General features: G+C 47.3%; 1 protein-coding gene across 1 annotated transcript in view; it reads left to right on the top strand.

Moving 5' to 3' along the window:
- The first annotated feature begins 1,627 nt into the window (after positions 1 to 1,627).
- Positions 1,628 to 13,152, top strand: part of SYT10 (synaptotagmin 10) — a 68,376-nt gene continuing 56,851 nt past the window's right edge. Inside the window, exon 1 of the mRNA XM_062195060.1 lies at positions 1,628 to 1,778. Within this exon, the coding sequence (XP_062051044.1) occupies positions 1,628 to 1,778 (151 nt within the window). The remainder of the gene's footprint in view (positions 1,779 to 13,152) is intronic.

The raw sequence follows: 13,152 nt of genomic DNA, 5'->3' as shown, positions 1-13,152 counted from the left end.
ACTTCCATGAATCAGGTCAAAATGATTCACTGATGAATGCTTACCTACTGGGGTGCTGCGCCTCACATTCATGGTGAGCTGGAAGTGGTGTTCATACAAAGGGAACAATGTAGCATGAACTGAAGAGCAGTTTAAAACCAGACGGCTCTTTCCACTAGCAGGGGCGCACCAAGGAGCTCCGGAGATTCCATTTCAAAGGTACAGAGCCCTCCACCTGAGCAACTTTTCAATCGATTCTCAGGTTCCAATGCTTGAACACACTGCTGGAGAAACAATGGAAAACCCATCTCAATGCATTTATTCTTTGTAACTTTTGGCCTCACTAGTAATTTGCATTCATTTGCATGGGGTACTCATAAGAAAGGAGAATTCTAGACAGAGGAATCGGAGCCCCTCACTCTAAGCACTGAGAAAAAAAAAACTCAGGTTAAGCAGAGGTCTGTAACAAGTGCGCGTCCACCCTCGTTCCCCTTGGCACCTCTGCGTTGCCTTTTCAGTATTTAAGCCGCTAGCCAGAGACCAAAGGAGCCTCCTTGGGCGCTCACAATCGCCATGGCGTCCAAATCAACAGAACTGAACTGCGTGTTAATACAACTAATGCACGGTGTTCGGTGCTCTGAGGGTCTAAGACAGCCAACGGCAGGAAGCGGTGTTGTGGCTCACCTGGTTAAGCCACCGCCTTCCAGGTTGCCAAGCCAGGTGGGGCGCAGGTTGGAGTCCTGGCAGCTCCACTGCCCACCCAGCCCCCTGTTCAGGGCTCGGGCAAAGTGGGAGATGGCCCGGGCGCTTGGGTCCCTGTGAACTACCTGGGAGAGCGGGATGGAGCCCCTGGCCACTCGGGGAGTGAACGGGCGGTTGGAAACTCTGTGTAACTGATTCCCCAGAATGCATTAATTTTTAAAAAGTGGACTATCCTTAAAAATTAGAGGCAGCAGGTGAACATGCGCGTGCTGGTAGTCCTCGCGCGTGAAGCCCTGGCCTCGGTGAACAGGAGATGCGCCCGCCGCGCGCTGAGTGGCACTCCTGGGGGACCCTAACTGCTGCTTTTGTCATTTAACTTTCCCCGGATTGGAATGCCCAGTCCAGCCAGAACAGCAGGACAGAAGCAAACGGGGAGCGGAGAAGTTGGAGACGGAGCCGGCCGGGGTGGGGCGCCGGGGCCCGCGGAGCCCGGGGGAAATGAGGACGGCCCCTCCCCGCGCGGCGGGGCGCGCGTGGCTCCCTCCCGCGCCCGCTCCTAGGCCCGCGCCGCGCCGCGATTGGCCGCGCCGCCGCCAGGCCCCGCGGGGAAGCGGGCGCGCGAGCGAGCGCAGGGCGGGGGGCGTCTCCGCGAGGCTGCCGCCCCTCGGCGCTCCATGCCGGCTGCTTGCTCCCACTGGCCTCGGCTGGCGCGCGTCGCGGAAGAGTCGGCGCCACCCTCGCCGCCGCGTCGTCGCGTGGACAGCAGCCCGGGCCTCGCCGTCTCCGTCTGCGCCCGCCGCTCCCGCCATGGGGCCACCGCGGGGCTCCTAAGAGTTGCGGGCCGGCGGCGCGCGCTCAGGCCAGCGTCCCCACGGGCAGGCTATGACCTAGGGCGCACCGGGGCCGGCCTCCAGGTCACGGGGCGAAGGCGCCGGCCAGCCGGACGATGAGTTTCCGCAAGGAGGACAGCGTGAGCAGCCTGTGCCAGAAGGCGCTGCACATCGTCACCGAGCTTTGCTTCGCAGGCCAGGTGGAGCGGGAGAAGTGCTCCGGCATCTTCCCCCAGGACCGCCGCACCCCGGGCGGAGGCAGCACAGGTAGGGCGGCGCGCTCCGCTGCGAACTCGGGCCGTGCGCCCGCGGCGCTGCCGGCGCCTGGCGGATAGCACCGGGGCACGTTCGGGGCGGCGCGCCTTTCCTCCCGCCAGGCGCCCCGGGACTTGGAGCGTGCGGAGTTTGGGGTTCGCTTCCTCCGTGGACCCTGGCTGCCCTCGTTGGCCTGCGGGTCCGGCGCGGAACCCGTGCGTGGACGCCACGAGCCGCCACGCACTCGAGTGCTGTGGTGCACCGTCCCCGCGGGGCTGCCCGGCGGCCGCAACTGGTGGTGCGTTTGAGTTTTCGAGCCCACATAATCGGGGTGATTGTGCGGGACCGCGTGGGTGCTTGGGCCACACCCAAGGCCCGGGACACTCGGGGAGGAAGCGGAGGAGAGGGGAGAGGACCCTTGCCCAACCCTCCCTGTGCGTGTACGAAACTTGGAAGAAAATGGAGTTGGGGGCGCAAGAGGGCTTCGGCCATCAGGTGTGTGGCCATGGACAGTGTCCCAGAGGACAGCTTTCTCTGCAGGCTTGGGTGCTGGAGACGAAATCAGCCCCGTTGGGTCAGCCCCAGGGGAAAGGTGTTGGGTGGTCCGGCTGCGGCGCCGCCGGCACCTGTTGCGCGAGGAGCATACGCTGGATTCGCGGATCTGGGATCCGGCCCGAAGGCACGGGGTCCCCAGGAGGGTTTGCTGGCACGGTGGCCCGCGGGGTTTCGGGGCTGGAGGTCGCCAGGACAACGCGCGCGAGTGGAAGCGGAGCGCGCGGGGAAGGCGCGAGCGCGCGCGCACGTGGGGAGCCGGCGGCGAAGGGCGCGGGTGGCGGCGGACCCGGCTCGCCCGCGGTGTGGTCTCCACGGACCATGGGCAGGTATTTCGGATTCTCTGATCCTGGTAGCAAGAGTCTAGAGGGGCTTCTGTCTGCGCCCGGAGCACCACCGAGGACTTGGAGCCGCTCCGGCCCTGCGCACTTGGCATTGTGTGAGCGTTCCCAGAACGCGTGAACACAGCTCTTTTCCCTGTTCGCAGCGGTTGTGCAATTCCTCGGCGGGTGTGCAACGCAGCAAACGGGGAGGCATTGGGGAACAGCCCTTGCCGGGTGTGGCTGCCCCCCGGGAGGTGCGCACCAGGACAGCGTGGGCCGGGTGGTCCTGAGCGGTCGCCTCTGCCAGGGCCATGGTGACCCGCCGCTGGAGGTCGGAGGAGGGGGCGCGTGCGGAGCAGGAGAGGAGGGGGCCTTATGCTTAAAGATCTGCGTTTTGGTGATTTCAAGGTACTGTGCATTGCCCTACCGGCTCTTCCCACTTCCTGTCAGGAAATTTCAAATGATGGTTTCCTAGGTGTCATGTTGGCTGGTAATGTGCAGATTGGAAACTAAATACGGTAACAGCTTCCAAATCCATCCATCCTGGGGTAGCCCAAGGTGAAAACGCAGTCCGCCAGCTTTTGCTGACCTCCTAATCCCTTTCAGATGGTCCCTTGGGAACAAAAACAGGGGGACAGTTTAAAGAATGCATGCTGTTGAGCAAAAATACATAGTATTCAAGTGAGATATTTGACTTAGTAAATGGATGTGGGAAGATCATCTTCTAGACTGCGTATGGCTTAGAAAGATGGACAAGATTGGTTCATGTTTGCCCTTGGCAAATCCTCGGAACAGTCAGAAGTGAAATTCTAGAACGAGCAGATAGATTCCCGCTGTTGGTAGATAACTGTGAACTGGGTTCAGAGACTGCTCACCGGATCCTCGTGGTATTAAGTGCCCCCTCAGCTTCACGTGGTTTTTCGGAGTGGGTTTTCTTGCCACCTGCCCCCTCCTGCCCTGGACTGCCAGCTCGCAGCTGAAAAGCCCCTCCTGACACCCTGCTGCTTACTGGCTGAGAGGCCCTTGGCAGAGCACATCACCGTGGTGAGTGGCCCAGGGCTTAGGGAGGTGGTGAGTGGCCCAGGGCTTAGGGAGGTGGTGAGTGGCCCAGGGCTTAGGGACGTGGTGAGTTAGCCAGCACAGCCCAGGCACTGTCAGTTTTTCCAGCACTTCAGGGACAAGTGCAAGCGTCAGGACTGAGCTGAGAATCACACATCGAAGTGTTATCCTACTGTTTTTTAATCCAGTTGACCGGTCTCTCTGAGTGAAGTTTTGTGCCTGCAGCTGCTAACAGTGCATCCCTTTTTTTGAGGTAGTGCATTCCAGCCACTATAGGCATCAACACTGCTGGTACACTAGAAACTTCGTGGTGTGCAGTTTGTAGAAAATCGCTTTTCTTCCCCCTCCTCCCAAAATCAGTATGCTAACCACTGAATTCACTGAACACACAGTAAAATTTAATACTAAAATGTTCAGAGAGAACAAATAGCAGTATAATGTTCTCACATGTTATTTTTCAGATACAGTATGCCTAATTGAATATGCATTAGTCTTGGACCTGTTTTCAGGTGTCTGTTTCTTTAATCATTGCTCAAACGCTCATCAAGATAACTGGTAGGATGCTTTTAAGGCAGACCTCACCAATAGCAACTAGCAACTTAAGTTTGCAGGTACTTCAACTCATGTCACAATTATATAACCCTAATTATAGCAACTATTTTAACAAGCATTTAATTCACAGTGTCTTATTTTGCACTTTCGAACAATTCTCACTAAAAATTCTAGAATCAAAAATTCTAGAACTTTCTTCAGTCTCTTAGTAGTAGGGACAACGAGCAGATATATGGTAAAAAAAAAAATTCGTTGCAGTAGTTGCCTAATAAGGAAAGGGAGTACCAAATAAAATTGCTCAGTCGTGGTCTGAGTTAAATGGCGTTTTGATTCTGTGCTGAGGGCTTCAAGTCGGAAGGGGGACTTCATAGGTTTTCTCTCCAGGTACAGAGGAAACACTCCCCAGTTATTTGAGTAACGATTTTTGTGTCGTGGTAACTTTTGGATTTTACACATCCAGATGATACAGTGGAAGTTTTCCCTTGAGATTTGTAGGTCTGAACAAGAGTTGCTGAACAACAGTGAACTCAGGATGTGAAGGAAGACGTATTCCTCGCTCCACATGGTCCCAGTTTGAGGCGTGGCCGGCTTGTGTTGCCATTCTCACTGTCCATGCTCATCACTTCCCAGTGTTGCTGGGCTCCCAGGGGCGTGGGCGATTATCTTTAAAGGTCAAGCAGTTCCCAGCAAACATCTGTTTTTCTTCATTCTGGACATCACTGTGTTTGGCAGTACTGGCAGGATAGTGGCTGGTTGCTTGGTTTGCCTTACCTTTCAATTTTTATTGTAGCAGAGATCTGCACTTCTTTGTATTAACTACTTACAAATATGTACATGTCCATTTCATTCAAATTACAAACTTCATTTTAATTTTGATTGTGTGAACAAAACTGTCTTTTGGGTAGACCCTTCTGCATTTATTTCAAAAGATTTTTTTTTTATATAAAATTCTGGCAGAAGACAAATATTCAGTAAATGTTTAATGAAATGTGAAGGGTGAGTTGACATTATCTATATATAGAAAATAGAATTGGCTTTTTCCTGATCTATATTTTATTCCACCAATGCTGAGCACACTACATCAATAGAATAGAAGTTCCTGGAAGGTTGGGCTTGATACTGTTTTGTTCTCAGCGCCTAGAAAACCTGAGAGCCCTCCTAGAGGCTCAGTGAATGTTTGTTGATTGAATGAATATATAAATGGCCCAGAGAATCTGTCCTCTAGAACTCTCAGCTTCCTTCTTTGTGAAATAACTAGCTCTACTTAATAATCTCAAAGTCTGATGCAAAAATGAATTGTATATGAGGAGGGGAGGTCTTCAAGAAGTTCATGGAAAAGTGGAATTATAAGTTTAATATGGTATCTTCCAAAAATAGAAATCTGCACATCTTTTTAAAATAATTCACATTTTCCATGTACTTTTGAAGATCCCAGTATACCTGTATGTTTGTGTCTCTACTGTTTGATACAGTATCAAAGTAGGTTGGCGTAAGAAAGGCCTGGATTAAAACAATGACAGAAATTAGAGTGTTTAGGGGATTTAAAAGCACTGAGCAGCGTGTGAATGCTGCCCATGTTGATCTGAGAGTGTGTTCGGGTAGACTTGTGACTCCATGCTGCGTTTACAAGTGTTGCCTTAAAAGCAGTGAGTTTTTTGAAGTTCTACACAAATGGGAAAATAATGTTGAATACATTCATTTATGGGAGTAAAAGGAAAACATCTTAATTTGCTTAAGCAGAAAGTGGCATGGAAAAAAAAACCAAAACAGCATTATTCAGATTGCCGTTGCTCACTCCAGAGACCCAGTGGTAAACACTGTTTGGCAGGTATTTGCCTCTCCTAAATCACAGCTTGTTGGTGATGGCACTGGAGTGAGTCCTTGGGGCTCCTAAGAGCCTAGCAGAGATTGGTTGAAGAGTAGGGATAAGAAGTGGCCTCCAGGGGCCAAGGTTGAGGTGTAGGGCTTAAAGCTACCACCTGTGACTGCTGCATCGAATGTGGACACTGCTCACGTCCCAGCTGCTCGGCTTCTGACCCAGCTCCCTGCTAATGGCCTGGGAAAGCATGGGAGGATATACCAAGTGTTTGGGCCCCTGCTATTCATGTTGGAGATTGGGAAGAAGCTCCTGGCTTTAACCTGGCCCACTGCTGGCCAATGAGGCCAGCTGGGGAGTGAACCAGTGCTTGGAAGGTTCATTCTCCTCTTTGTCTTTTTCATAATAAATATATCCTTAAAAAAAAAAAAAAAGCGGCCTCCTTAGTGCTGTAGCATGCTGGAACTAGTGATTATGAGGACCAGCTCTGAACTCTGAGTACTGTCTGCCCTCATTACTGGCATATTGGAAGATGTCAGTTAAACTTAACCAGTGCACAGTTGTGACCCAAATCCTCAGTCATTTGTTAGATTTGCTGTTATCCAAGCATCACATGCAGTGTTCATTTCTCTTACATGGGTTTATGCACGCATATATACTTAAGTGTTCACAAGTATTTGTTAACTCAAATTCCTGGCCATATTAAATTGACATTGCAACAGTCAACTGAGATTCTAGCTTGTTTGAAATGTGCAGCATTAAACTCCCGTGATCCTAGATACAACTCATTTTACCTAGTTCATAAATTAGCCTGCTCTGAAAATGCATATTAATGCACCGGTTGTTTGTGTTGATTCGTAATTACGTTTTAAAAAATTGAAATTGGTTTTCTTATGTTTCTCCCATATTTTGGCTAAGTTAAACAACTGACAGCCTGTTTTGTTAAGAATCAGTACTATGAAGCATTGGATAACCACATATGACAGTGGAAAAGAGCTGAGAGCCATTTATTTAAAGATCCTGAAGCAATTAGTGTGCATTGGTAAAGGTTGGTAAATGATGTCTTGTTTCTGACTTGTCAAGGCCGATTTATCCTGTTGCAGGAGTACCCAGTGCTTAGTAAGCTTAGAGAATTCCCAAGGAAGAGGTAGCTTCCTGGCTTGATCTAACAGGGTGATTTCTTTCTCTTTTTAATGCTTGCTGTACCTTAAGGAGCTCAGAAGCTGTAAGAGCCGGTATTAAAATGGTTCAGAGATTAGCAGGAAAAAAATGTGAAATATTTTACACACATAGAATTGTGCTGTGACGGCCTTGGAGTCAGAAGGGTGGAATTGCTCTAGTGGGGGGAAGAAAGGGACTGATACCGCTATGTTTCTTTCCCTTTAGGTAGATCTTGAGGCGTGGTAGGGTCTGTTCTCTAGTGCGTTACCCCACTGTTAAAAACGGATGCTTTGAGTAGAGATTTACAGAAGTGACGGACAGAACGGAATTCTGAAGCTTATTCGTGCTTCTGTGACATTGTGGGGTGTTAATGTGTCTGGAGGTGGCTTTAGATTATGCTTTTATTCAAGATGTTTATTAGGACTTACTAAGTGGAAGCCATTATTTGTGTGGTTGTTTGAGCTAACATAAATGTTAACACCCATTTTAAATCAATTTGAATATTGGAATTCCATATTGGTTGCCCATTTGGTTAACTGCAGTTTGTCACTGTTGATGAGGTGCACCTTTGCCGTAGGTGGAGCCAAGTGGAAGGAATATGTTGTGCTCATGGAAAGATCTCTTTAAAACTTAAACAGACACAGACTTTTAACAATCATAGAGTACTCTTGAAGAGCAATAGGAAGGAAAATATAGAAGAAATAAATGGGTTTTCATGATTTTCAAACTGAAATGTGGAGTCTGGTTTTTTGAATCAGAATTGACAATGCCTTTGACTTTGCTTTGTTGTCAGACTCTACCATCAAGAAAGTTAATATTGTGTTTTCTTCCTTCAAAGACTTAATAAGAGGTGAAAAGACCATTGGCACTGGAGTGTTGGCAATGTCACCAGACGCAGTGGCCTCACTACCGTCCCCAGCTGTTCCCATCACAGCTGTGGATTACAGGGTTAAGGGTGTGCTGCAGTATTTTCTTCAAGCCACTTAGACTGCACTGTGCGTTTTGTTGTTAGTTTGCTTTAAGTTGATAAGCCAGCAGGGTAAAGGTGGCACAGTTACTGCCTGGCTATCAGTGATTGAAACAAACCATTGATAGTAAGACGGATGCTGATTTCAGGAACATGAAATGTTCTTAAATACTCATATGGGAGCAGATACTTGGGTTAGTGGCTAAGACACCAGTTGAGACACCTCTGTCCCACTTGCAAGTGCTTTGTGTTGGTTCCTAGCCCAGGCTCCTGACTCCAGCTTCCTGCTAATGCAGACCCTGGGAGGAACTGGCGATGACTCAAGAAGTAGAATTCTTGCCAGTTATGTAGGAGACTTGGGTTGCTTTCCTGGCTTCCATTCAACCCAGCCATGGCCACTGGAGTTATCTGAGGAGTGGGCCTGCAGCTTCGTCCCAGTGTTCATCCCCCTTCTGCACAGCAGTAAGATCTTTTAGCGGGGTGTGTGGCAGCACAAAATAACATTTAAAGAAAAGGATGATATTTGTATCTTTTTAATCCCCCACATTGACATGTATTACATTAATAACATTTCTAGCAAAAAGAGGTAACAAGTTCATTAAATTAATATTCAGACAGATGATTTCATGTGCATCCGTTAGTCAAGTTGGAGAAAAGCTATATGGACCAAAGAGAGGAAAGTTAAAGAGCACCTTTTCCTTGCTACATCTCAGTGCACCGAAACTGCAAGCACCTGTCAGCCAACTTCAGGCAAGACCCTCTGCGGGATTCTCATTTTAATTGAACCTGACATGGGCTTCTCTTGCAGGTTTTGCAGTAGTCATTTATCTAGTTACTTAAACACAGTACACTCTATTGGGCAGTAGACCAAAAATACCTCTGTGAGAATTACAGTCCATAGTAAATACCAAGGTACTGACAAGAAATTCTCAAGAACCTTAGCCTTCTTCTCGGTCTGTTTTCAGTGTGGTGTGGACACGTGACTGAGCTCTCGCCCTTTGGATGTTGACAGCTAGAATATATGCAGCTTTAACATGGTGCCCTTAAAATGGACCAGTCTGTGTTCCCCTTGGCCTTGCCTCCTCCCACCAGAAACCTTTTAGTTATGGTATAGAAACTTCATGCATTTCATAAATACAATTTTAGGAACACAGTGATTCTTCCCACTCACCCCACACTGCTACCCATCTTACTTCTCCCTCTCCTGTTCCCATTCTTACTTTTTACTAAGATGATTATATATTTGTTTTATTTTTTAAAGATTTATTTATTTATTTATTTGAAAGTCAGAGCTACACAGAAAGAGAAGGAAAGGCAGAGAGAAAGAGGTCTTCCATCTGCTGGCTCACTCCCCAATTGGCAACAAGGCCAGAGCTGCACTAATCCAAAGCCAGGAGCCAGGAGCTAGGAGCTTCTTCCAGGTCTCCCATGCCGGTGCAGGAACCCAAGGTCTTGGGCCATCTTCTACTGCTTTCCTAGGTAGTGGTGGAGAGCTGGATCAAAAGTGGAGCAGCCGGGACTTTAACTGGTGCCCATATGGGATGCCTGCACCGCTTTATCCACTACACTACAGCACTGGTCCCAACTAAGATCTATTTTCAATTAACTTTATACACATAAGCATGTACTAAGTAAGAATTCAAGTACTTTGAAAGCAAAAAAAAAAAAAAATGTTCCTCAACAGTCAAGACAAGGGCTGTTCAAAATCATTGCATCTCAAAATGTCAATTTCACTTCTATAGATTAGCTTTTAGGTGCTCTATTACTTACCAGTTATAGCATCAATCCAAATGCCTATCAACTGAAGACTAAAAAGAAATTATGGGATATGTACACCATGGAATACTACAGAGTGGTTGGAAAAAATGAAATCCTGTTGTTTGAAACAAAATGGATACAACTGGAAACCATATAGTTAGTGAACTAACCCAGTCCCTAAAGCACAAATCCATATGTCTTCCCTGATCTGTAGTAAGAACAGAGCACCCTTCCCTTTGCTCATGTTATTGTCCATCCTGGTCCCTGGAACATGGACGTGGTAGCTTACCAGCTCAGAATTTGAAGAAGCAGCAAAATACTTTGGATATAGGAGCAAAAATGTAGAAGAAACCAAAATAACAGGCAGCTTGGAGCTGATATATGTGCCCTGAGCATGCCAGTGAAATCTTTTTCTACGTGAGAAAGAAGTCGGCGGTGTTGTTAAGGTCACGGTTAATTTGATGTCTTGTTATGAACATGAGAGCTATTTCCTAACTCTATCAAGGTCATATAAATACAATAGCTTCAAAGTTAATCCCACATTTTCATCTTAGAGGCAGGCACCTCAGCTGTCTTTGAGCCATGGTTCCTGGTGTGAGCGGGTTTCCCCTCTTCCTCTACAGAATGGTGCCATGAACAGAATTTCAGTTGTGGTCAGCAGCAACAGGAGGAACCAAGGAAACAAAAGGCTTAGAATATCAATGAACCCTGTTACAATTTTTTTTATTTGACAGATAGTTAGACAGTGAGGGAGACAGAGAGAAAGGTCTTCCTTCCGTTGTTTCATTCCCCAAATGGCCGCCACGGCCAGCGCTGCGCCGATCTGAAGCCGGGAGCCAGGTACTTCCTCCTGGTCTCCCATGCGGGTGCAGGCCCAAGCACTTGAGCCATCCTCCACTGCACTCCCAGGCCACAGCAGAGAGATGGACTAGAAGAGGAGCAACCGGGCCTAGAACCGGCACCCATTTGGGATGCCGGTGCCACAGGCGGAGGATTAGCCAAGTGAGCCACGGCACCGGCCCCATAATTTCCTATTAATGATGAGAAATGACTCTGTGGTACATTTTGGAAAATGAAACATGAACCAGTATTTTACCATAATAAAATGGAAGTGACAGTTCTTCTCCTGGGAGGCAGTGGTAATTGGAGTGGAGATCCTAATGCTTGTTCTGGGCTCCACTGTGGGGGTGGTGGGTAATGAGAGTCAGCAGTGGACAGGAGAGGTGGTGGTAATGAGAGTGAGCAGTGGGCAGGAGGGGTGCTGGTAATGAGAGTCAGCAGTATCCGAAAGCTGCAGAGAATTGGATCATGCAGGTGCTGCAGTCTGGTTACACAGACTTTAGCAAAGATAAGTTTCTAAAAGTTTCTAAGAAATTAGCATTTTAGGGATTACTATGTCTTCTGACAGGAGTGATCTTTGCTCAGGTTTAAGAATTAGGTTGTTCTATGTTGAGATTTTAAGACATGATACAAGAGGAAAATTATGTAGCAGAAAAGAGTTAAAGATAGACAGTTAAGCACAGATGAGATAGTGGTGCAGCAATGTGCCTGCATTTTGTGAGCAATTGGAAATAGCTTAGGGTATAACTTCTGAAAATTCATTAACTCCTAATCTTACCTGGATATAAAGAATGTTAAGCTTTAAAAATTTTTTTTTCCACTGAAAGCTTGAGCTAGCGATGCTAGTCATCACTTTGCCCATTGTGCTGGGTAACTTGGGAGTCTGTAGCATAGGGCATCTGTTCATAGTGGTGACCCCTGGCCCTTGGAGTGCAATTCTCTGCCTCCCCTCTGGCATGAACTTGCCTAGGCAGTTGTCGTTCTGGTCAGTGATACTGTCTTGGATTTCTCAGCCCAGACATTGCAATCCCCAACCGAAACTCTGTATGTTCATTCTGTATTTGGGAACTCCAGTCTGTTAACCTTTGCTCTTAGCTGTAACTGCTGTCAGTAAGGGGAGTCCCACACCTGAGATGCACCGTTTCAACATTGCCTTCACTTTCTTTGTGCTTTGCCATTTTATCCTGCAGGAAAAAACAACCACGCATCCCTCATGCATAAGTCCATCTATCCCTATGCCTACACCAAAGCACTGAGCATTTTGGAGAAGATTTTTAACCCAGGTCCACTATTACCACCCTAGTTCTCCACTGTGTCTTATATTTCCCTATTCAATTTTCTTCTCTTCTATACAGTTCCTATTTCAGACTTTATCTCTTAAAATTTGACACTTTTAAAAATTGCAGCTTTTAAAAACACGAACTATTCCTGAATTCCCCAAAATAATGGACAGTTGATTTTTTGCTGGAAGTCCTCCTTTGGGGAAAACAAATGCCAGTCATAAGCAAAAGTGCCCTTGACCTTCTGCCCCAGATGTAAATTGACCAGCATCTGGAATGGTCCTCGTTTGCTTAGAAAAAAGAAAGTACTTCAGCGCTTGGACCTTTGCTTCGGACACATCTGTTGTCACCTTTGGTGGTACAGAGTTCCTGTTACTCTACTTTGTATCTGTTCCTATTCATGAATTGCTTCAAGCCTGCTGAAATATTCCGTATTTTAATTTTTAAAAAGCTTCATTAAGTCCATTGATAATATTCAATTTATTGCTCCCTTCCGCCTACCTACGGATAGTTCCTGGAGCTTAGCTACACTCACAGATCCTACTTGCTCACTCCCACTCCTTTGTTAAACCACATTAAAGTGGTTAGCACAGCCTCTGCTTCAGTTGTCTTACCAGTTTGCCGAGGACCTACTTGTTATTTTTCACTTGTAAGCCCTTGTTTAAATTAAATACAGAAATTTTAGTTTCTGTTTTAAATGCAGTCCTTTGAGTATTAAATACCATCAGAGGATACCTGCCCAAATGTACAACCACCATTCATTTTTGCCCAGTCCTTACCTATGCCTCTCCTCTCCTAGACACACTGCCTGAAAAATGGTTGATAGTGGTAGCCACTCCTTGTCAACTCTGAGTGTGCAGATTACAGTGCTACATACTGAACATTGTCTTCCTCATTTGTAACTTGCCATGTTTCTATGAAAAATGGAGCCTTCAGAATGGCCCGTGGAAACACATATTAGGAAAAAAAACTTTTATCTGTATTCCATGCATTTGTTGCACCAAAAGGAAGTTGTTGTAGTCCTGTTATAAATGCAGCTACTCTGGATTTACTGAGACTCTTACGATGTAAACAACTT

Source organism: Lepus europaeus, chromosome 6, assembly GCF_033115175.1.
Source record: "Lepus europaeus isolate LE1 chromosome 6, mLepTim1.pri, whole genome shotgun sequence".
NCBI lineage: Eukaryota > Metazoa > Chordata > Mammalia > Lagomorpha > Leporidae > Lepus > Lepus europaeus.
This window is presented reverse-complemented; position numbering and strand designations above follow the sequence as displayed.